This window comes from Colobus angolensis, unplaced genomic scaffold (assembly GCF_000951035.1).
Source record: "Colobus angolensis palliatus isolate OR3802 unplaced genomic scaffold, Cang.pa_1.0 Scaffold212, whole genome shotgun sequence".
NCBI lineage: Eukaryota > Metazoa > Chordata > Mammalia > Primates > Cercopithecidae > Colobus > Colobus angolensis.
The window spans coordinates 3,955,511-3,978,207 of NW_012115289.1; the positions used below are offsets into that span (position 1 = coordinate 3,955,511).

The 22,697-nt window shown below is 37.8% G+C and overlaps 2 protein-coding genes across 6 annotated transcripts in view; one reads left to right on the forward strand and one right to left on the reverse strand.

The window, feature by feature from the left end:
* MIER3 (mesoderm induction early response 1, family member 3) overlaps positions 1–8,936 on the forward strand; it is a 31,158-nt gene extending 22,222 nt beyond the window's left edge. For all 3 annotated transcript variants that reach the window (XM_011942921.1, XM_011942920.1, XM_011942922.1), the window contains exons 10-12: positions 4,490–4,617; positions 4,699–4,841; positions 4,946–8,936. In XM_011942921.1, coding sequence (XP_011798311.1) covers positions 4,490–4,617; positions 4,699–4,841; positions 4,946–5,403 — 729 coding nt within the window. In that variant the 3' untranslated portion in view covers positions 5,404–8,936. The remainder of the gene's footprint in view (positions 1–4,489; positions 4,618–4,698; positions 4,842–4,945) is intronic.
* On the reverse strand, positions 2,999–19,165 carry SETD9 (SET domain containing 9). Of its 3 annotated transcripts, none has more exons than XM_011942919.1 (6): positions 18,684–19,165; positions 16,889–17,256; positions 15,315–15,438; positions 14,464–14,579; positions 13,494–13,599; positions 2,999–3,198 (listed from the first exon to the last, which is right to left on the reverse strand). In XM_011942919.1, the coding sequence occupies exons 1-6, from the start codon at positions 18,779–18,781 to the stop codon at positions 3,195–3,197; spliced, it is 816 nt and encodes a 271-aa protein (XP_011798309.1). In that variant the 5' UTR covers positions 18,782–19,165; the 3' UTR covers positions 2,999–3,194. The 3 variants fall into 3 exon arrangements, with proteins under 3 accessions (XP_011798309.1, XP_011798307.1, XP_011798308.1); XM_011942917.1 differs by lacking the exon at positions 2,999–3,198 and adding an exon at positions 11,230–11,650; XM_011942918.1 differs by lacking the exons at positions 2,999–3,198; positions 18,684–19,165 and adding exons at positions 11,230–11,650; positions 18,032–18,360.
* Between the last annotated feature and the right edge of the window lie 3,532 nt (positions 19,166–22,697).

Below are 22,697 nucleotides of genomic sequence, written 5' to 3' on the forward strand. Positions count from 1 at the left end.
TAGGAAGTCTCACTCTGATTTTTCCTTGACTTTCTTTCCTTACCAAGCCATTCAGAGGTTTGTGGCCTCAAAATAATTTCTCTTCAGCAGTGAGAACAGCTGTTGCTGAAGGAAGAATCATTTTTGCTAAAACAACTGGAAACATATTCTAACACCACCAAATGCTGGTAAGGATGTGAAGCAACAGGAACTCTTATTCATTGCCTGTAGGAATGCAAAGTGGTACAGCCAAGTTGGAAGATAGCTTGGAAGTTTCTTATAATACCAACCATACTCTTACCATATAATTTAGTAATCCTGTTCCTTGGTATTTATCCAAATGCGTTGAAAACTTATGTCCACACAAAAGTGTTTATAGCAGCTTTCATCACAATTGCTAAAACTTGGAAGGAACCTGTATGTCCTTTGAGGTGAAAGGATAAACAAACTGTGGCACCTCCAGAACTGGACTATTATTCAGCACTAAAGAAATTGAGCTAACAAGCCACAAGGAGGCATGTGAAATCCTAAATGCATATTATTAAGTGAAGGAAGCCAATCTGAAAAGACTCCATACTGTAGGTTTCCAAATATATGGTGTTCTGAAAAAGGCAAAACTGGAAACAATAAAAAGATCACTGGTGCCAGGGCCGAGGCAGGAGGGAGAGGTGAATAGGCAGAGCACAGACCATTTTCAGGGCAATGAAACTATCCTGTATGATGATATTGTAGTGATAGAGACATGTTATTACACGTTTGTCAAAACCCATAGAATGTACATCATCAAGAGTTAAACCCTAATGTGAACCATGGTCTTTGGGTGTTGATGTGTCAGTGTAGGTACATTGATTTTTAACAGATGTACTACTCCAATGTAGGATGTTGAAAGTGGGAGAGAACATCAGGATATATGGGAACTCTCTACTTTCTGCTCAGTTCTGCTGTGAACCTGAAACTGTTCTTAAAAACTAAAGTCTATTCAAAATACATATTTGTGTGCATTAGAATAGTTTGGAATAATTCTCATTAAAATATGTTTTGTTTATTTCTTCTTTTCATCCTAAAGGAAGGCAGGGTTCTGAAGCATTTGGCGGGGGTAGATCAGTATTTTATGCTTTTACAAAACTAATGGACGTTAGTTTTTAGAGCAGTTTTAGGTTTACAGCAAAGTTTACAGCAAAGCTAACCAGAAAGTATTGAGTTCCCATATGTCCCTTCCATCCCTATAGTTATTATTTTATCTTTTATTATTAATATCTTACATTAGTGTGGTACATTTGTTAAAATTAATGAGCCAATATTGATACATTATTATTATTAATTAAAGTCCATTGAACTTTGCTCTTCATGTTGTACATTCCATTGATTTTGGCAAATATATAATATATATCCACCAGTACAGTATCATACAGAGCAGTGTCACTGACCTAAAAATCCCATGTTTTCTTCCCTCTGTCCCTTCCCCCTCCTCCCTAACAACCTCTAGCAGCCATTGATCTTTTTATTGTCTCTACTGTTGCCATTTCAGAATGTCATATAGTTGGAATTACACAGTATGCAGCCTTTTCAGATTGGCTTCTTTGACTTAGCAATATGCATTTAAGTTTTCACCATGGGGTTTTTTGTTTTGAGGCTTGATAGCTCATTCTTTTTTTTATCACTGAATAGTATTCCATTATGTGGATGTACCAGCGTGTTTATTCACTTACCTATTACAGGATATCTTGGTTGCTTCCACGTTTTGGCAATTATCATTAAAGCTACTATAAATATTCATGTGGTTTTTATGTGGATGTAAGTTTTCAGTTCATTTGGCTAAATATGAAGGAGTAAGGATTACAGGATAGAATGGTAAAAATATGTTTATTTTGCATGAAACTGCCAAACTGTCTTCCAAAGTGGCTGTACCATTTAGTATTTCCAGCAGTAATGAATGAGATCTATTGTTCCACATCTTCACCAGCATTTCGTGGTGTCAGTGTTTTGGATTTCACCACTGTGGTAGTTTTTAATACCATCTCTTTATTGTTTTAATTTGTAATTCCTTCGTGAGGATGATGTTGACCATCTTTTCTTATGCTTATTTGCCATTTGTGTTATTTTTTCGGGTGTTCATTCAGATTTTTTGCCGAGATTTTAATTGGGTGGTTTGTATTCTTGTTGAGTTTAAGGAGTTATTTGTATATATTTGTACATTTTGGATTAGATACATGTTTTGCAAATATTTTCTTCCATTTTGAGGCTTGTCTTTTTATTCCCTTACCAGTGTGTTTGCAGAGTAAAAGTTTTTAATTTTAATGAAGTCCAACTTGAAATTTCATCTGATTGTTCATGCTTTTAGCGTTCTATTTAAAAAAGCATTGCCAAACCTAAGGTCACCTATATTTTCTTCTGTTGTCTTCTAAGAACTTTATAGTTTTACATTTACATTTAGGTCTATAATCCATTTTGAGTTAATTTTTGAAAGGAGTAAGGCCTATGTCTATATTCATTTCTTTTTTTTTTTTTTTTGTATGTGGATGTCCAGTTGTACTAGCGTTTGTGGAAAAGACATTCTGCCTCCATGGAATTGCCTTTGTTCTTTGGTTAAAGATCAGTTGACTGTATCTGTGGGGTATATTTCTGGGCTGTCTCTTCTGTTCCTTTAATCTGTTTGTCTTCCCCCTCCCCCAATATCATACTGTCTTGATTACTATAGCTTTATAGTAAATCTTGAAGTTGGGGAGTGTCAGTACTTTGGTTTAATCTTTTTGTAATATTATGTTGGCTATTCTGGGTATTTTGCCTCTCCATATAAAATTAGTTTGTTGATACCCACAAAATAACTTGCTGGGATTTTGATTGGGTTTGCGCTGAATCGGTAGATCAAGCTGGGAAGAACTGATGTCTTAATAATGAAGTGTCTTCCTATCCATGAACATAGAATATTTCTTTATTAAGTTCTTCTTTGATTTCTTTAATCAGAGTTTGGTCATTTTTCTCATATAGATTTTGCATATATTTTGTTAGATTTATACCCAAGTATTTTAATTTTGGGGTGCTAATGTAAATGGTCTTGTGTTTTAAATTTCAAATTTCAATTGTCATTACTGTTATATAGGAAAGCAATTGACTTTTGTATGTTAACCTTGTCTCCTGAAACTTTGCTGTAAGTGCTTGTTAGTTGCAGGAGATTTTTTGTTGATTCTTTGGAATTTTCTACATAGACAGTCATGTCACCTGTGAACAGAGACAGTTTTATTTCTTCCTTCCCAATCTGTATACTTTTTGTTTTTCTTGTCTTACTGCATTAGCTAGACCTTCCAGTATTGATGTTGAAAATTTCACACTTTTGTATGTTTGAAAATCTAATGTTTCTCAAAGATAAGATAAAGCGTATAATTTAGTGAATAGATAAGACATTTTTAAAGAAGTCTGGATTGTCCTTTTAAGTAAAAATAAAACCATCAGTTTTGTAATGACTTATGAAATTTACTCTATCCATTCATTCCGTAAACAGTTACGTCCTTCCACTTCACTTACCAGACATTGTTTTAGGCACTAGAGATACAACAGTGAGTAAGACAGAAAAGGTCTGTGGCCCCACGAAGCCTGCATTCTCTGCGAAGACTTATAGTTAATGATGTTTATTGAAAGGTATACTGTATTTCTTGGTTTAAAAAGCTTATTCGTATATTAGTAATCTTATATCACAACTTGCTCAGGAGTCAGGTTAGAGATACTGAAACTTCTTTATTGGGTACTGATTAAGCAAGAGAGAAAGCCTTTATTGAATAAGGATGAAAAATTTTGTTCATACATCTGAATTCGTATCTGTGGCTGTATGTGGTTAGAGGAACCCTGGTTTGGGTGTGGAACCAGGTTGGTGAGGCTCACATTTTATTGTTATTTCCAAAATCTGTTGGATCTAAAAACCAAACATACTGGAGGGAGAAAGCCCTGCCTTTAGCTAACAAGTCATCTTAAATTCCAGATGCTATAGACTGTTGATCCATTTGCCAAGGGTTCTTAATCTCTTTTGGATAGTGGAACTCAATCTGATGAGGCTGCATTCCTTCTCCCCAGAAAAGTATACCTAAATATAATTTTGTGAATTAATAGATTTCAGTGAAATCCATTTACGGACCCCTCAGCGGTTAGTTAATCCAAAGTTAAGAACCTCACTGTAGTCAAAATCATAGAGCTCAGTGAAGAAAAGTAAAGAATGCCAGTGTTTAAGATTTTCAGTAAAGGTGTAAGATAATTTTTGGATACACACTTGTTTTATAAACTAATACATTCTGATTTTTTTAAAAAAAAAACCTTGGGCTTTTGAAAATGGCCTCATTATTAAATGTAAAGGCATTCCACTAATAAAAGTGTTCAGAACTTTATAATTTATTAGAAGTGTTCAGAACTATGTAATGGGAAAATAAGACCCATGGATTGAAGTTGTAGTTTCGGGAAAAACAGTTGCTTAAAAAAAATGGTTGAGTTTGTTGGTTTTTGAAAAATTCAACTTTTTCATTAGGTGAGAACTCGGACAGTTGCTGAATGTGTAGCATTCTACTATATGTGGAAGAAATCTGAACGTTACGATTACTTTGCTCAACAGACAAGATTTGGGAAAAAACGATATAACCATCACCCTGGAGTTACGTAAGTACTGAGGCCTTGATTTCAAAGACTTATTTTTAACTGTGATATACAGTCATAGAATTACTGGGGTGTGTTTTTCAGGGACTATATGGATCGTTTAGTAGATGAAACAGAAGCTTTGGGCGGGACGGTAAATGCTTCAGCCTTAACTTCTAACCGGCCTGAGCCTATTCCTGATCAACAACTAAACATTCTCAACTCATTCACTGCCAGTGACTTGACAGGTAAAATGAAGACCTTTTTGTGTTTAGTACAGTTTGTTGCAAAATTGTGTCCTCTGTTTCGTGTCATAGGACCACTTTACAAACAATTTTCCATTCCTTTTTAGCTTTGACCAACAGTGTAGCAACTGTCTGCGACCCCACAGATGTGAATTGTTTGGATGATAGCTTTCCTCCACTGGGCAACACACCCCGTGGACAAGTTAATCATGTGCCTGTTGTAACAGAAGAGTTACTCACCCTGCCCAGCAATGGGGAAAGTGATTGTTTTAATTTATTTGAGACTGGATTTTATCACTCGGAGCTAAACCCTATGAACATGTGCAGTGAAGAATCAGAGAGACCAGCAAAAAGATTGAAAATGGGCATTGCCGTCCCTGAATCCTTTATGAATGAAGTTTCTGTAAATAACCTGGGTGTGGACTTTGAAAATCACACACATCACATCACCAGTGCCAAAATGGCTGTTTCTGTGGCTGACTTTGGCAGTCTCTCTGCCAACGAGACCAATGGTTTCATCAGTGCCCATGCTCTGCATCAGCACGCGGCCCTACACTCTGAGTGACCTGAGTGAGGAGCCCAGAACTGCGTGTGCAGTACCAGTAAACTTGAGGGGAGCTATCAGGTTTGCATAGTCTTTCACTGGAAGTTTGAACCTTTCTCACTATGACATCAGTGATGTCAGTATGTATAGAACTATATCTTGATTTATCAAGAGTATTTTCATTTTTCAATCCATAAATGTGGAAATGAACTATGATCAGCAGAGTTGGGAACTAAGATTGAACTCTGTGGTGCAGCTTTAAGCTCTGCTTCTCTCTTCCTCATCTCCCAATACCTCTTCCCCACTCCCTTCTTTCTCTATTTTTTTCTGTTCCCCACTGCCCTCACTCCCAATTTTAAAACCTGTAGACAGAGGCCACCAGCTCAAAACCAGCACAGATGTTCTGAACTGAATGGTGTGGCCTCTTTTTGTGTAAATTCCTTTTGCCATAATGGATGCAGTGGAATAACAATGTTTACAGGTACCGATCCCAATCCCTGCTCAATGTAGCATTTTTTTGGTTTTATTTTCTTAATAAAAGCAGGGGTAGGTTTCTTTAAACTGCACAAACATGCAAGGATTTTTTAAAAATGGAAACTTCTCTCATGTTATTCAACTAGAGCACTTCAGTTTACAAAACAGCAAGTCTATCTTTATGGAAGCCAGCACGAGGAACTGTGTGCAAATAATGAAGACGCTTGCTTGGATCCTGTTTCAAAATTCTAGACCAGGGCTACCTTACACAGAATTGGTCATGTTACTGCCAGGAGATTTCTGTGTAACTTCATTTATTGGCTACAAATTTGGCATTTGAAGATGTGGTACTCAGATGGGCTTTTGTCCACCATTGTCAAGATTGTAATCTTAAAAATCATACCAGTCATTGATAATTTAGTTTATCCTGAGGCAGTTGACTTGCGGAGGCACAGTCTACAAAGCCTAGGATATTGCCACTCAATGGTTTACATTTTGGGACACCTTTTAAGTTGTTTGTAGCACTGCAGTTCAAAGTGTTAATATTTAGAGGGACTTCTAGATTTTATACCTAATGCAGTAGAACCTTGAAGTATATTTAAGTTTTTTTGTTAAGCTTGAACAGTTGGCAAGAATAATGTGAGTTCCTATCAGAAATAGAATGGTACATTACCACTTTTTAAGTTTTAAAAATTGATAGATGTTCAGATGTATCTCAAACTCAGTTTTATTTTTATTCCAAATATTGTGAATGAGAAGCCATTGTCCTAAACTTTGGCCATTTTTGCGTTATAAACATGCATTTTTAAGTTATAAGGTGAATCAAACAATATGTAATACAGTATTAGGATGTAATCTTTGCTTTTATAGTATTGTTAAAATAGAGAATTACCTTTTTTTGCACCGTCTTAATTAAAAGTTTTGATTTTTACTAGTTGCTTTGCAAAAAACTTAAATGTTTGGCTGCATTGCTAGTATTTGTAAGTATAAGTTGCTTCAAGGTTGTGCTGATGAGTAGATAGGATGTAGTGATCTTAGTAGTGATCGAAAGGGAGGGTATTTATTCTACAAACTGTGAACTGCAATGACATCCTTAGTTTTGGATGATGTGTATTCTTGTTTTTCTTTGCAGCATTTTAATGAAGATTGCTTTGAAGTGTTTACGCAGTAGCACATTGGTATAAAATTTAGTTTAGCACAGTGGACAAAAAGTAGTTAAATTAATAACTTAAAATCAGTCTCTAATTTATACATCTGAAGTATAGCATTCCTGTATGCACACAGTAAATAATGGGTAGCCTGGGCTCTGCGTTACTTTCTTATATTTTTATCCAAGTTGTTAGCTTCTTATTGCTGTGTTGTTGTGCTAAACTTTGAACCTTATTTCTTTTATTAAAAATCAGTACACTTTCTAGAATTTAGTAAGATACTGGCCATAATCTTCCATTGTTATAACTTTAATTTTCACTCTGGGTTTACAGTGGCTGGTCTGTATAAATAATTTACACAAAGATGACTGAATGCTAATACCAGTTGCACTTAAATGAACATGCCCATTCTCAGTAGCTGATGCAGTAATATATTCAGTTTATCTATGCATTGCTGGGGTCTTGATATAAGATGGAAACAGTGTTTCTTATCTAAAATTTTGATTATCAGCAAGTTGAATGGACACTTTAGTTACTTAAAGATTTTTGACCAAAATCCAGAAAATGATATGAGAGAAAAATAAATTCCAGCTAGTTTAATAGATTTTTAAATGCCAATCTGATTTTAGCCTCTTAGAGAGTGCTAACTAGCTGGTAATGTTTACTTTTAATTCCTTGTTAAAATGAGGCAATAATTTGCAAGATTTTTGTATATAAGTGTAAATTCTTCATATCTTTTTAGATCTAATTCAATATTTTCTGACTACTTCAGCCATGTATAATACCATTTTTGTGCATGCTTGATGTGACATTCATAAATTGTACCACTATGACTTTATCCATGTAAAATAGCTATTTATTGAATTTTAAAAGCTGGATTTACTGTTTTTTTCTCTCAGTTTAAACATCTTAACAGAGAATTTGTTACTGTTTATTAAAAGAATTGCATTTGGAAGCAAGAAAACAACCTGATTTGCAATCACATGAAGAAACAATAATGCCTTTATTATCAAGTGTTAAGCACAATTCTTATAACAAACTGTGATAAATTCTTTTTGTTGGTTTTTTTTTTTTCTTTTTCCTTTGCCACATTATTTTCTTATGAACAAACCAAAAATTCATGGTGAGCAGTTGCAGTGTTGGCTGATATATCTTTTATGTACAGGGAATTTGAAGAGGACAGTGGATTCATTTAGAAGTGTAACTGGTGCTGTGATTATAGCAATACATTTGTTAGTTGTACTTCATCTTTTTCATGCTAGCTTTTTAAATGTTTAGTTTTCCTCTTGTCATGGTCAGCTGCTGAATTTACTTGAAGGATGTAGATTACTGTTTAAAAAATACTAAAATCTGTACAATTAGGTCAAAGAATTGTGCAATCGTTTCCTTTTTAATTTTTAAAATGTTGAAGGTCATAAATATTTGAGAACATCAGATCTAATAGAGCTTAGTGATACTATTTAATTTAACCAAAGTCTCTAGTGAATATTTCAACTTTGAATGTAAACTAACGAATAAACCTGACCACCAAGGAGATTGTTTGCCCAGAGTTTCAAAGCACATTGTCTACAAATGGAAATTGAAATAATTTATAAAATATTGACGTTACTATGTTTTTTAAAAAAGTTCCTAATTTTTTCACTAAATGGAGGAAACTATTAGTTTTATTGTTAAATATGGTAGATATTAATATTCCTCTTAGATGACCAGTGATTCCAATTGTCCCAGTTTGAAATAAGTACCCTGTGAGTATGAGATAAATTAGTGACAATCAGAACAAGTTTCAGTATCAGATGTTCAAGAGGAAGTTGCTATTGTTGCATTGATTTTAATATTTGTACATAAACACTGATTTTTTTGAGCATTATTTTGTATTTGTTGTACTTTAATACCTGGTGTACAGTTCCAGAAATAAAAATCTGGGAATCTTTTTTTCTTGGTTTGTGTGAATATTTGCCAAAAGTAGATATTTTATTTAATGAATCTTAAGCTATAGCAAATAGGTAGATACTATACCACTGTTAAATTGGTTTTAGATGCAGTAAATAAGATATAGTAAGTTGGTAGATTAAATGTTTTCCTTAAATCCTCTGTAATAGTTTTCCATCTATAATGAAAGTCCCCCTGTAATTCCAGCACTTTGGGAGGCCAAAGCGGGCGGATCATGAGGTCACGAGTTCAAGACCAGCCTGACCAACATAGTGAACCCCTGTCTCTACTAAAAATACAAAAATTAGCTGAGCAACGTAGTGCGTTCCTGTAATCCCAGCTACTCAGGAGGCTGAGGCAGGAGAACTGCTTGAGCCCTGGGGGCGGTGGTTGCAGTGAGCTGAGATCCTACCATTGTACTCCAGCTTGGGCAACAGAGCGAGACTCCATCTCAAAAAAAAAAAAAAATCCCAAAGTAAGGATTATACTTTTAGCTTAATTCAGGAAACATTATGTTTCAAACACTGTTCTAGGTAACTGTCTTTTAGGAAGACAGATCTGAAATTTGGTCAAATATTACTTGACAGACTACATTTATGGTCAACTAGTCTTTCTTATCCATACGATTCATAGTTTGACCCTAGTCATATCTTTCCTAAACATCTTTTTAAGTTAACGTTCCTATCTTGGCCTTATTTCACAAATTTGTCCCCATATTTCATTTGCTCAGACCAGAACTTTATGTAGTTCCATTTTTAAGATGCAGTGATCAGACATCCAAAGTTTGTACAAGGCCAAGAAGGGGATAAAAGGAAAGCAAAAACCTTGACTCCTCTGCTTTGGTTACTTGACTAAAACCACATTCCTTCCTTCTCAGACACCAAAGGACCTTAGTGCATAGGGCTCTGTGGTGGACACATGCACAGAAGTGCCTTCAGAGCAGGGACAAGCACACATATTCTGCATACATCAAGAATGCAACAAAGTGCCATGTGAGAGCTCATAGTATTGCAGGCTTTAGGAGACGGAAAAGCCTGTGGAAGCAGGATAATCTCTAGTTACATCTGTGTTACTAGAAGTCATTTTGGCCATAATTTCCATCTATGGTATGTTTGCTGGTGGTAAGTGCTAAAGAGAATGAGGAATATATCGGGGTGGGGGCAGTGAGGGATTGTAAATTTCAATAGCGTGATGAGGCAACGCTCCTCACTGAGGTGACAGAAACGGAGAGAACAAGCTATGTGGCTATCTGGGGGAAGATGTTTACAGGCAGAGAGAACTAAGTGCAAAAGTCCTAGGGTGGGAATATGCCTGGCAGGTTTGAGGAGTGGCCAAGAGGCAGGTGTGGGTTGGGGTGGAGTGAGCAAGGGGAGAACAGGAGAGGAGCTCTGAGATCCTGAGCAGATCATGCATGTGAAGGACTTCATAGGGAGAGGGTTTTGAGCAGACGTATGTCAATACCTGCCTTTCATTTAAAAGAATCACACTTGGTGATATGTTCTGTAAGGGGGACAGGAGTGGAAACAAGGAAGGCAATTGAGAGGCTACTGAAATAGCAATAAACGAGGTGAGTAAAGCTGGTAGTAAGGAAGTGAAGGTGGTCAGATCTGGTTATATAGGTTCCACGAATTTCTGAGGGGCCCAGTGAAGAACACCCTCCTTCCTATCCAAGTTTGGAACTGAGGGCGCTGGAGTCAGGTCGATGGAGGTCAAAGTAACTATTGCTAATAAAACTGGGGAGGCAGCTTCAGGGCTGCAGCCAGGTTGGCCTGCCAATATATCACACCTCTAGACTCACTCTGTCACTGGCTGGGCTGGCTACAGGCTACTGTCTGCACAAGGCAGAGAACTGCCAGGACACATTCTTTCTGCTGGCAGCCAGAGTCCACAGGGAAGGAACTAGGAGGGTATAGGACATGGGTGCTTAGTTATTTTCCAAACATAATCAGGATGTCACTCTTCCTCCAGTGGGTGGAGAGATAGGCTAGGAACATTACAAGTGGAAGCCTCCACATGAAGACATGAGACACGGGGAATAAGTGTTCCTCCCACCAACACTTGCACTTTTTTTCACCTTTTCCTTGGTGTGAAAATGTTCAAAGAGTAAAGAAAATAGTATAATGACCTCACATTTTCCCCTTACCCAGCTACAGCAATCTTTACATTATACATACATATACCAATTTACTCATGGCAACACAATAGATATTTTTTACTCAATTCTGTAAAAATAAAGTTTTTACAGAAGTTTGTACACATCAGCAGTACTACAAGAACTGCTGATGCCTGGCTACAATTTTATAAACCACCACAGAGCTTACAAAATAAACAAAAGAAAAATTGAAATTATAATTTCAAAGAGTAGGTTTTAATTTAATAAGCTATTGTGTATTTAGGTGAAAACCAATTAAAATTGGAATTGCATTACAAATTTGAAATTGTAATGAAGCAAGTAGCTTTTATCATGAAATTGGAACATAAATATAATATCGACAAAAACATAAAAAATTCCTATTCCAATTAAGTCTCAAAATATTTGTTTTACAGGTATAACTCAGAGAAGTGATTAACAATAAACACTTAGAATTAATAGATGAGTAGAAAACCTAATAATTTCTGATTCACAGAGTTAGCTGACAATTGTGTAGTAGTTTGAAAAAAGCTCTTCTCCTTGACTGATGTCCCTAAGTGCGACAAGAACAACACATCGAAGTGGGCTGAAAACAAAAAGAAAGATATACAAAAGGTAGAGCATTAACAAATATAAGCTCATATTTTTAATATAATCAACATGGCTTTTACAGATGTGACTTTACTCAGGTTTCTTACATTTTAGTTTATGCATTTGATTTCCACGAGGAAATAGTTCTTATCCCTGGTGCAGGTATTCTAAAGAATATTATCTATATCATTTAAAAAATCACAAATCAATGTTTATACAACTGACTACTTCTGAAAACACTGTTTCTAAGTTTAGGCCCCCAAAACTAGTATCACAAAAAGGATTTAAAAATTACATTATAGTTTTTCTTGTGTTCATTTGTATCTTATATTCTGAAAAATGAAAACATTACTTAAAATTAGTTAGAGTTTTAAAAAATGCTTTTTCCTAGACATCATAAGATATTGTTTGTTTGTTTTTTTTGAGATGGAGTCTCACTCTGTCCCCCAGGCTGGAGTGCAGTGGCATGATCTTGGTTCACTGCAACCTCCGCCTCCTGGATTCAAGCGATTCTCCTACCTCAGCCTCCTGAGTAGCTGGGATTACAGGTGTGTCACCACGCCTGACTAATTTTTGTATTTTTAGTAGAGATAAGGTTTCACCATGTTGGTCAGGCTAGTCTCAAACTCCTGACCTTGTGATCCACCTGTCTCAGCTTCCCAAAGTGCTGGGATTACAGGCATGAGCCACTGTACCCAGCCTAGATATTATATATACACATTCAACGTTCTAATAACATCATCCCCCGGAGTATATGGCTAAGAAAAGCTAATTGTTAAACACACAAACATACACATGCAGAGAAGCAAAAGTTATCAAGTTTTTTGTTTTTGTTTTTTTCTTGTTTTGGGACAGGATCTGGCTCTGTTACCCAGGCTGGAGTGCAGTGGTGCCATCTCGGCTCACTGCAACCTACACTGCAATCCTTGATCCCAAGGTCAAGGATCCTCCCACCTCAGCTTCCCAAGTAGCTGAGACTACAGGTGCGCACCACCACACCCAGCTAATTATTGTATTTTTTGTAGAGAAGGGGTTTTGCCACGTTGTTTGGGCTGGTTTCAAATTCCTGTGCTCAAGCAATCCACCCACCTTGGCCTCCCAAAGTGCTGAGATTACAGGCTTGAGTCACCATGTCTGACCTCGAGTTTTAAGTATAGAGAATAGTTCATGTTTTCATGTCATTCATCTTAGAAGGACAATTTAATAGGTCCTATATAAAATAAAGTTTGCTAGCAACTCAGCGAAATAATACAAAGATTATATCTTCCTACAGCACTGTTAAGAAAGAACTCTTAGCTCTCCAGAATTACCTATATTTTAAAATTGCTATTTGAATATTCTCGGTAGACTTTCCACTGAATGAACAGAAAATAAATGCTATGTTAAAATATGTGTCTTCTGAATATAGTCCTTTTTTTCATTATTAAGAACCTAATAGTGAAATTGGCAAAGAAATCATAGTGTAATTTGGCCTCTTTTGGATGCTTTCTTATAAGGTAGAGAACATGATATTAGAAATGAATAAAGTAAAAATAGATTTGAAGATTTTGTAGGTAGGGAAAACAACAGAATTATCTGAAAAAACTTTAAGGTGGATACTTATGAAGTATTGCCATAGAATAAAAATGGGTAAAAATAAGCAGACTGAGCTAAGTTAAATGAAAATTTTAAATTTCAAATAAGCCTATATTAACAGGTTAAGGTGTGAACATAAAAATCTAAGTTATAATTTTTCACTAAAAAAAAATCTTACCCCAAATTCTATATAGCTTTTTCTTCTCTATTTTTTTAAGTACAGCATAAGCAGAAGATATGAAATGCTCTTTTAGCAAACGAACCTTTGCTTGTCATAGCTGTAGGCAATGTTTGGAAGATACTGCTTCAGTTCTATAGGGAAAACTGCAGGCACATCAAATTCCTGATAACAGACATTAGCTGCTCTGTCTAGGAACAAGCACATAATTTTTAGAAAAAGAGCCATTATACAAGGTCATGGAAAACAGAACTGAATTATGACACTTAATGTCTGTTTTTCTAAATTATCAAAACATGCTCAAAATAATTACTACCATGTTCCAGGCACTGTTAGATTTTATTTACTTAATTTGCAGATACATATATGGTAAATCATAAATATATCAAATATTCAAAAAGCAAATAAGGCATATATAAAACTTTTTATTATTTACTTTTTGCATAAACAACATATAATAAACATATATATTTAGATAATATATAGCAACATACATAATAAACATATATGTATGTTTTCTTGTTTACTTTTTATATATCAGGAAATAGAGGCTCAGAAATGTTAAAGGTTAAATATTAATAAACGAGTCAGGCTTGGACTTCATTTCTCACTAATGACGAAGCCCATGTTAAATGTAGTCAAACAATCAAACTTTTACCTATGGGAAAGTCAACTCCTAAAGAAGATATAGTAACTCACAAACTTAGCAAAAGAAAGCAGATACTAGTCTAGCCATTAATCTGTAAGGTTATATTGAAGTACTGACATAATAATTTCTATTTTTAAAATGCTAAAATAATAATGATCAAAGGGCAGTTATCAATTGCCTATATTCACTGCAAAATCAGAAGAAAAATAGTAAACAATTCTAAATAATGTATATCATTATTTCCCCTAATTCTCTGATATTGTCTGCCCAAAAGTGATAGTTGCTTAAGGACTTGACTAGCTTATTATATGTTATACTCAACTGCCCTTGGCGCTCAGCCATATGACAAAGGAGTAGAATTAGCCATTGCTATATCACGTCTCACAGCCCCATGACGCCTTCTTACCATTGGAACAATTGTTGACATACTGTCCCACAGCCAGAGGGTTATGAATTTCTGACGTTAGCCATGTACTATCACTCATTTTTAAAGGGCCGAGTCGATCCCTCCCATTGCAAGATCTGAAACAGGTGAAAGCATTAGCTAATGGATCTGTATCTTAAAATAGAATTCCAAAATACAGAATTAACCTAGAATTACACAAGTGCTTTTTTTCTTTAAAAAAAAAAAGGCTTTTGTATAATCAGTAGGGCAATTGAGTTGTTACACAGCAGCTATCTAAACAGAATTTTATTTAAAGTATAAATGCTGGCCAGGTGCAGTGGCTCACACCTGTAATCCCAGCACTTTGGGAGGACGAGGCGGACAGATTACTTGAGGTCCGGAGTTCGTGACCAGCCTGGCCAGTAGGATGAAACCCCATCTCTACTAAAAATACAAAAATTATCTGGGCCTGGTGGCACATGCCTGTAGTCACACCTACTTGGGAGGCTGAGGCAGAAGAATTGCTTGAACCCGGGAGGCAGAGGTTGCAGTGAGCAGAGATCACACCATTGCACTCCAGCCTGGGCAACAGAGTGAGACTGTCTCAAAAAAAAAAGTAAAAAAGTAAAAAATAAAATAAAGTATAAATGCTGAGCTGGATGCGGTGGCTCAAGCCTGTAATCCCAACACTTTGGGAGGCCGAGATGGGAGGGTCGCTTGAGGCCAGGAGTTTGAAACCAGCCTGGACAACATAGCAAGACCCCATCTCTTTTTATAAAAAATAAATAAAGCACAAATGCTGTCAGTCATAATCATTGTGATAAGTGTGGTTCTGTCTCATATAATTAAATTTGAACATGGACATCACTTACCTGTACACAACTTTTGATATTCCTTTGTCATTCCCATCAATGAGTACCCCATCCAGGCATCTAAAAATAAATGGATTTCCAATGGACTGGAAAAAGATCGGCTCATACTTCTGATATACTGTACCTATTATACAACAAGACAAAGAAATATTACAGCAACATGAAAAATCATAAACACTGCGGTAAGAACCCCTCTTTGGAACACAATCACATTCTGTTTAGTTACTTTCTCCCTTTTAAAGAGTGAACGCCCAGTAGCAGATGGAGCACAGAACCAGGTCATCCACACGGCAAAATAGAATATGGCTATCTTGGTTAATGATAATATGAACAACACATTTTAGACTCAGTTTTAAAAAGTCATATATATATATATATATACAGACACACACACGAACATAAATATTTTTAAGTAGAATATGATTTAACATCTAAAGAGTTTGAAGAAATTTATTTTGCTAATAAATAATGTAGACACATATGGGAATAGATGAGTCTGACATTAAGGCTGTTTCTCCTTTCACTGGCAAAAGAGGAAATGAGAAAATATTTACCTTGTGCGTTCTATGTTCCAGGCATGTTAATCTATTTATTAAACTTGTTTTATTATGATTTATTCTATTTAGTTTTTACAAAATCAGGTTATTTGTACAGCAGGAAACTGAAACTCCCTTGCTTGGGGATGTAAAATTAGAAAACAGGAGAATGAATTTTTAAAAACCTGGGTCTATCTGACTCAAATATTCACACACACACTTTCCACTATACCAAATAATATAATGTAGTTTAACACATAACGTAGTCTATTTAGCATTCTAGTAAATGATCTTGTGCCAAGAAATTGCCTTACTTTCCAAGCGTAGAAAGGGCAGGAAGGTCTTTATTCGGTGATTTATGGGTTTAAACGCTATCTTTTACGTTTTGATTCATACCTTTTTTTTTTTTTTTTTTTTTTTTGAGATAGAGCCTAACACTGTCGCCCCGGCTGGAGCGCAATGGCACAGTCTCGGCAACCTTGGCCTCCCGGGTTTAGGTGATTCGCCTGCCTCAGCCCACCGAGTAGCTGGGATTACAGGCGCACACCACCACACTCGGCTAATTTTTTGTATTTTCAGTAGAGACAGGGTTTCACTATGTTGGCCAGACTGGTCTCGAACTCCTGACCTCGCGATCTGCCCGCCTCGGCCTCCCAAAGTGCTGGGATTACAGGCATTAGACTATCCATACCATTTTTTATTTTTAGCTATCAATTAAACCAAACTGACATGTTTCTCTAGTGCTTTTTAAGTAATTTGTCAAAGTGGGTCATACTATGTTCTAAATTTAAACATTGACAGGAAAGCTTTCCTTGAAAGAAAAAGTGCATTTATCCCAACAAATACTCCAGGATACTTTCTAACATATAACAATTTACAAACAGTTAATTTACGAATTAGAATTATAAAAATCTATGGAAACTCGAGTTTCCAATTTAATCCCTTACTCTAAGGATTGCAAGGCTGGGTATTTTATTGAATTTATATTTATCAACACATAAGAGGCTTGGCAAAGTATAATATTAATCGTGCTGTTACCAGGATACATAGATACGACTGTGCCTTTTGGTACCAATCCTTTTGTAACGAAGACACCTTTTCCAGCAGAAATCAATGAGCTAGTTGCTTGGGCAACACTGAAACCCAGAGTCTTGTAAAGAATTTCTTCCGGTTTAAAGGTACTTTGCTGTTGATGTCTGTTTTCAAGCAGTTTCACCCCTTGATGTTCAACTGCCAGTAGGTCTTGATATTTTGATTTAACAGATTCTGGAAGCATAGTCAAGATTTCTGATTGTTTATTGAAATCATTTAAGAATAGAGCCTGGAAAACTTTCAGTAACGTTCCTAGGACATCTTCATCTGAGATAACTTTGTCTTTGGATTCCTCTGGAACATACCGGAGGGTCCTGAAAATGGGAAAAGTTTCTATTCACTACCCTTCAACTGGTAAAAGCCAAACTTATCTGCATACTTTTTGGGTTCTCGGCCTTAAGGAACTATAAGCTTATTCTCATGTGTGTGAAGGGCTGGGAACTAAGTTCAGAAGAGAATTGTTTGGGGGAGTTCTAGTTAGCTAACTCCCAACACTTCCCACCCAAGCAGCCAGTAATTATGAAAGACCCATTCTATACCATATGCTGTGGGGTCCTTACATTATTCCATTTTTGCAGACAAGGAAAGCAAAGTTGTTAGGGAACTTGCCCAAGGTCCCAAAGCCAGTAAGTGGGAGAGCCAGAGGCAGAAACTAAGTTCAGCTCTATCCCGTACTACACCCAGCAGCCAAGCTGAATGTCATCACAATGAGAATGAATGACCTCACATTAAATTGCTTTTTAACAATGGCCTTGTAGATTCAAAGACAAATTCAACATCGTATACTTTGTGACATTCTCTCCAGGAGTACTAACGTCTTCAATTACTGCATCTCTTATTTCCATAATCATTATCTTTTTGTACTAACTGCATTATTTTTACTTGAACAAAAAGGTTGTAATTCCCGCCTCACGGTTCCGTAGTCATGATACAACTGATCTCCTGTTTCCCTAGCATGCAACCTTCGGGAAAGCGCTTTGTTTCCCTGTTTTTCGGACACTGACTTCAGGGAGGCCCGGTCGGCCTCTTTGGTGAGCACGGTGTTGAGCTGATCACTGGGGAGTCCTTAATAACGCCTGCGGGACGCACCCCAATCCGAAACCCACCATCCCGTCTTGCTTTTGAGTGGCGTTCTGCCCGTTCTTAACGCGCAAGCTACTCCACGCTATTCTCACAGCCGGGACCGGCTTCTTTAACCACGTGAAGTACTTATATGAACTATGAAAATAAACCCTGGCTTGGCTTTTCTGAGGAAATTCAAGCACCTAATTAAGGCCTGGTGGAGAAAAAGCCACGCACTCTCACGCAGTAAGAGCGGTCTTTTAAAAAGGTTTCCATTTTTTGCCCAGATACAAGGTCCCTAGTCAGTGCCGAACCCAACGCAAAACACGAGACACCGCCGGCTGGCGAGCCCTGCCTGGCGGGCTCGGCAGCGCGGCGGACACTGGGAAAGAGGACATAGGCCCCGCCCACCTGAAGCCACCGCCCACTTCAGGCTTCCAGTTCGCCTCTGACTCCACCAGCCTCGGCCCCGCCCGCCTCTGGCCCCGGGTCCTTAAACCCCTCCGCGGCCTCAGTCTCCGCCCACCCGGCCCGCCCACCTCAGTCCCTGCCCTCCCTGGCCGGCCCATGGCAGGCCGGCAATCCGCCTCGGGCAGTCCGCCTCGCGTCCCGCTGCCGTGGTGGCGTCTGGGAACTGAAGAAGGCAGGCACCCTTCGTTCTGCCGTCCCGCCCTCTCACCTCGGGTTGTGGCTTAGGTTCAGCGCGATCCAGGGAACGAAGCGGTACTTGTAACGGCCCCATCGCTGCCACAGGCCCCGCAGCAGACGTCCCGGCATGGCTGCCCCGCGGGGCCCTGACCAGGACGGCACAGGGAAGGCGGATCCAGGCCTCGGGCCCGTCCCGGACCGGGAGGAGCGAGGACCGCGCTCGGCAGCCTTCCCCTGGCTCCGCCCTCAGTGTCCCTGGCACTGCCTGACTTCTGTTGCTCTGGGGCTCCGTCCTTCCCCTTTCCTGACCTCTACTTCTGAATGAGAGGCGCGTAGAGCTGGAAGGAGGTCCCCTGACCCCTTTTTCTTCTCCAGTCGGTCGGGTGTTTTCCGTGGGCGCACACCGGCGCTAGCCCTGGTTGCGGGCGAAGGGTCACCGGGCCTCAGGGGCCAACTCGCCCCCGAGACCGCATCCCAGGAGCGGACCGCCTGGTTTCTCTGTTACGGCGGTCTGGCCTGCCCCTTTGTCCCGGCGGCGCTCTGTGTTCCATCCTCCGTCCGCCTGAGCTCTTCCTCTTCCTCGACGTTCTCTCCCCCTCTCTCCGTGGCCCCCGAGCAGTCCGACTTCGGGAACCCGAGTTTCAGTCCTGCCCCGACAGCAGCCCTTCTCCTGCGTGAACCCGTGTTCCCAAAGTTACCAGTTTGGGCGTTTTGCGAATATATACACGTTAAAGAACAAAATGTCATGACGCCCTGTTTTCACTCGTTTTTCTCTTCATTCACCCCAAAGGCAAAACTACATGGGCAAATGTTTCTGAAAAACAGCTTTATTGAGGTATGGTTGGGATACAATAAACCGCACATATTTAAAGTGAACAATTTGATAGGTTTTCGACACCACAACCAAGATAGGGATCCAGCCCCTCCCCCAGTCCCCAAGCAACCACTGAGATGCTTTTGTCCTTTTAATATGGTCTTGGATTCAATTTGGAAAAGTTTTGTCTATAAGTGTTGCATCTGGGTTCATGAGAGATATTGTTCCGTAGTTTTCTTGTAGCGTCTTAATCTGGCTTTGGTATTTAGGCTAATGTTGACCTCAGAGGATGAGGTGGGAAGTAGTCCGTCTCTAGGTGAAATTTAAGAGGACCTTTACGACTGCTCCTCGCCAAGGCACAGATGCATACACACGCACACACATATTTAGAGCATGTTTGGACAAAGTTCACCTTTAAGGGGGGCCAACTACAGGAATCTCTTAACCATATTCAAATCACCAAGTGTTTATTGACAGATAAATACATTGGTATCATTTCCTCTATTCTTTGCCTGAGAGTGAGGTTGGATCCTAAACAGAAGTTGAAATTGAACAGCTCAGATCTAATAAAAACTCAGCCAAGGCCGGGCGCAGTGGCTTACGCCTGTAATCCCAGCATTTTGGGAGGCCGAGGCAGGTGGATTACCTGAGATCAGGAGTTCAGGACCCATCTGGCAAACATGGCGAAACCCCGTCTTTACTTAAAAAAAAAACAAACCATAAAAAAACAAAAATTAGCCGGGGGGTTTGGTGGCACGTGCCTGTAGTCCCAGCTACTCAGGAGTGTGAGGCAGGAGAATCGCTTGAACCTGGGAGACGGAGGTTGCAGTGAGCCGAGATCCGCCACTGCACTCCAGCCTGGGTGACAGAGTGAGACTCCGTCTCAAAAAAATAAAATTAAAAAAAAAGCCAATTGCCAGTAGCTGCGGGACTAATTTGTTCTATTCTGAAAGAAATAAAAAGTATCCACCAGTGTCTCTATTTCATTCATATCGTATAGAATGTTAGCAAACTCTAGAGACTTTTCTCTCAGACTCTGTGTTTGATAATTTGGCATAATCTAGATTTACCTGACTTGATAAATGGAGTCAATTCAGTTCCAGGATGTATTAATAAGTGGCATACAAGAAAGTTTCTTTATAGTCTCCAAACTTAATAAAGAACCCAAAAGAACTACTTTAATCTTTACCAATGGTAATGTACTTGTCTCAAAAAAGAAAAAAAAAAATCAGTTTTTGTGTATTTTTACAGTGTTTTTTATATTTATGGTATTAAATTTTGGTTAGGTAATTAATGAAAACCTTTTTCTAGTTTCTTAAAGTAGGTTATTAGGTCACTAATTTTAATCTTTTCTTCTTTTCTGACAGAAGCATCTAAAGTTATACAAATAGAAACATGGTAGCTAAAGCTCAAGTCACCCTTAACCAAACTCTGTACCTTGTACTTCCACCAATCCTGGTCCTTGGCTCTTCTCAGAAATTATCAGACTGGTGTGTTTTCTGCCAGTTTTATTTTTATGTATTTACATACCTGCATATGTTTTTATAGAAAATACATAGTATTTTGTGAGTATTGTTAAAATACTATAAGGATCCACAACTTCTTTGATTTACTCAAAAATACTTCTTGAAGATCTATCCTTATTGGTTTGTGTAAGTCTACTGCATTCTTCTAGTTTTGAAGTTTTCCTTCAAGTTTAGTATTTACTGTAATTTTCTGGTAGGTATACTTTATGAAGTTTTTTAAAGTTCTGTTTTTGACTTTCCAAAAATTTTTTATTGTTTTAAATTTTAAATGAATGATAAATATCAAATACTTTTCTCTGTTTATTGAGATGTGACCAGTCATATTCTTATCTTTAGTATTTTATGTTTTCTACTTACAGTGGGTTTATTTTTCTCTTCTTTTTCTAGTTTGTCAGAATAAAATATTAGGTCACTGATTTTGGTCTTTCCTTCATTTCTATAGAAGCATCTAAAGTTATAACTATCCTTCCAAGCATTACTGTAGCCAAATCTCAGGAATTTTGATATGTTGTATTTTCATTATCATTCAGTACAAAATATTTTTTAAATTTCTTTGTGATTTATGTTTTTAATCCATGAAATATTTAGAAATGTGTTTTTAATTTCCAAATATTTGGGATTTCTAGATATCTTACTGTAACTGGTGTTTAGTTTAATTCTGTTGTGTCAGAAAACATGAATGAGTTCAATTCTTTTAAATTTATTGACTTGTTTTATGTCCCAGCATGCACTCTATCTTGGTGAATATACCATGTTCAGGTAAAAGGAATGTGTATCCTGTAGTTGTTGGGTTTAGTGTTCTATAAACATCAAGTAGGTCATTGGTTCATAGTGTCTTTTAAATCATCTATGTCTTTATTGATTTATATAACATTTAAAATACAGATGGATGAAGAATGACAAATTGACAGCTTTATAATACATCATAGATAGCAAGCAAAAGATTGGCCATGATGGGCATGGAGATGTGCTGCTATCCAAAATTACTCTCTTCTTCTCACTCTTTTTCCCACTTCCTATTGTTTCCAGTTTCCCCAAATACTCTACCCAATTGAAGATAAGAATGTATGTGCTGTGTTTTTCCATTTAAAGCCCATTTATGCTATAAATCACAAAAATACTGTGTAGGAAAAATGTTCTTTTTTGAAACAAGGTATAGCTCACTGCAGCCTCCAACTCTTGGGTTCAAGCAATCCTCCCTCCTTATCCTCCCCAAGTAGCCGGGATTACAGGCACACACCACCATGCCTGGCTAATTTTTTAATTTTTAATTTTGTAGAGATGGGGTCTCACTATGTTGCCCAGGCTTGTCTTGAACTCCCGAGCTCAATCAGTCCTCCTGCCTTGGCCTCCCGAAGTGCTGAGATTACAGGCGTGAGGCACTGCAACTGGCCGGTAAAATCATCTTTAACATCAGTGTCCTAAATATCTATAAATAGGGCATGTATGCCTGCACAGATTGTAACTTCCAGAGTTCAAAATGAGATTAACTTGATTTTTAAATAATTTATTGAACTCCTACTATGTCCCGAGCTCTAGTGCAGGAGACAGATACTAAGTAAACACATAAATAATGTCAGACAGTGATTAATGCCATGAAGAAAATAAGGCAGGATAATGAGAAGAGAGTAGGCTAGATATCTTATGTAGCCTTTCCAGAGCCACTGTCCACACCCTGGGGGATTGACTGGCTTGCACAACAACA

Bases quoted from the DNA above. Each gene is read 5' to 3' on its own strand.
- SETD9 (XM_011942917.1), bottom strand. From the start codon at position 18,781: ATGCCGGGACGTCTGCTGCGGGGCCTGTGGCAGCGATGGGGCCGTTAC. The intron at 15,439-16,888 runs GTAACAGCACGA...GTTGTATAATAG, and splicing joins AGTCGTATCTATGTATCCTG to GTACAGTATATCAGAAGTAT. The intron at 14,580-15,314 runs GTAAGTGATGTC...CACCTGTTTCAG, and splicing joins ATATCAAAAGTTGTGTACAG to ATCTTGCAATGGGAGGGATC.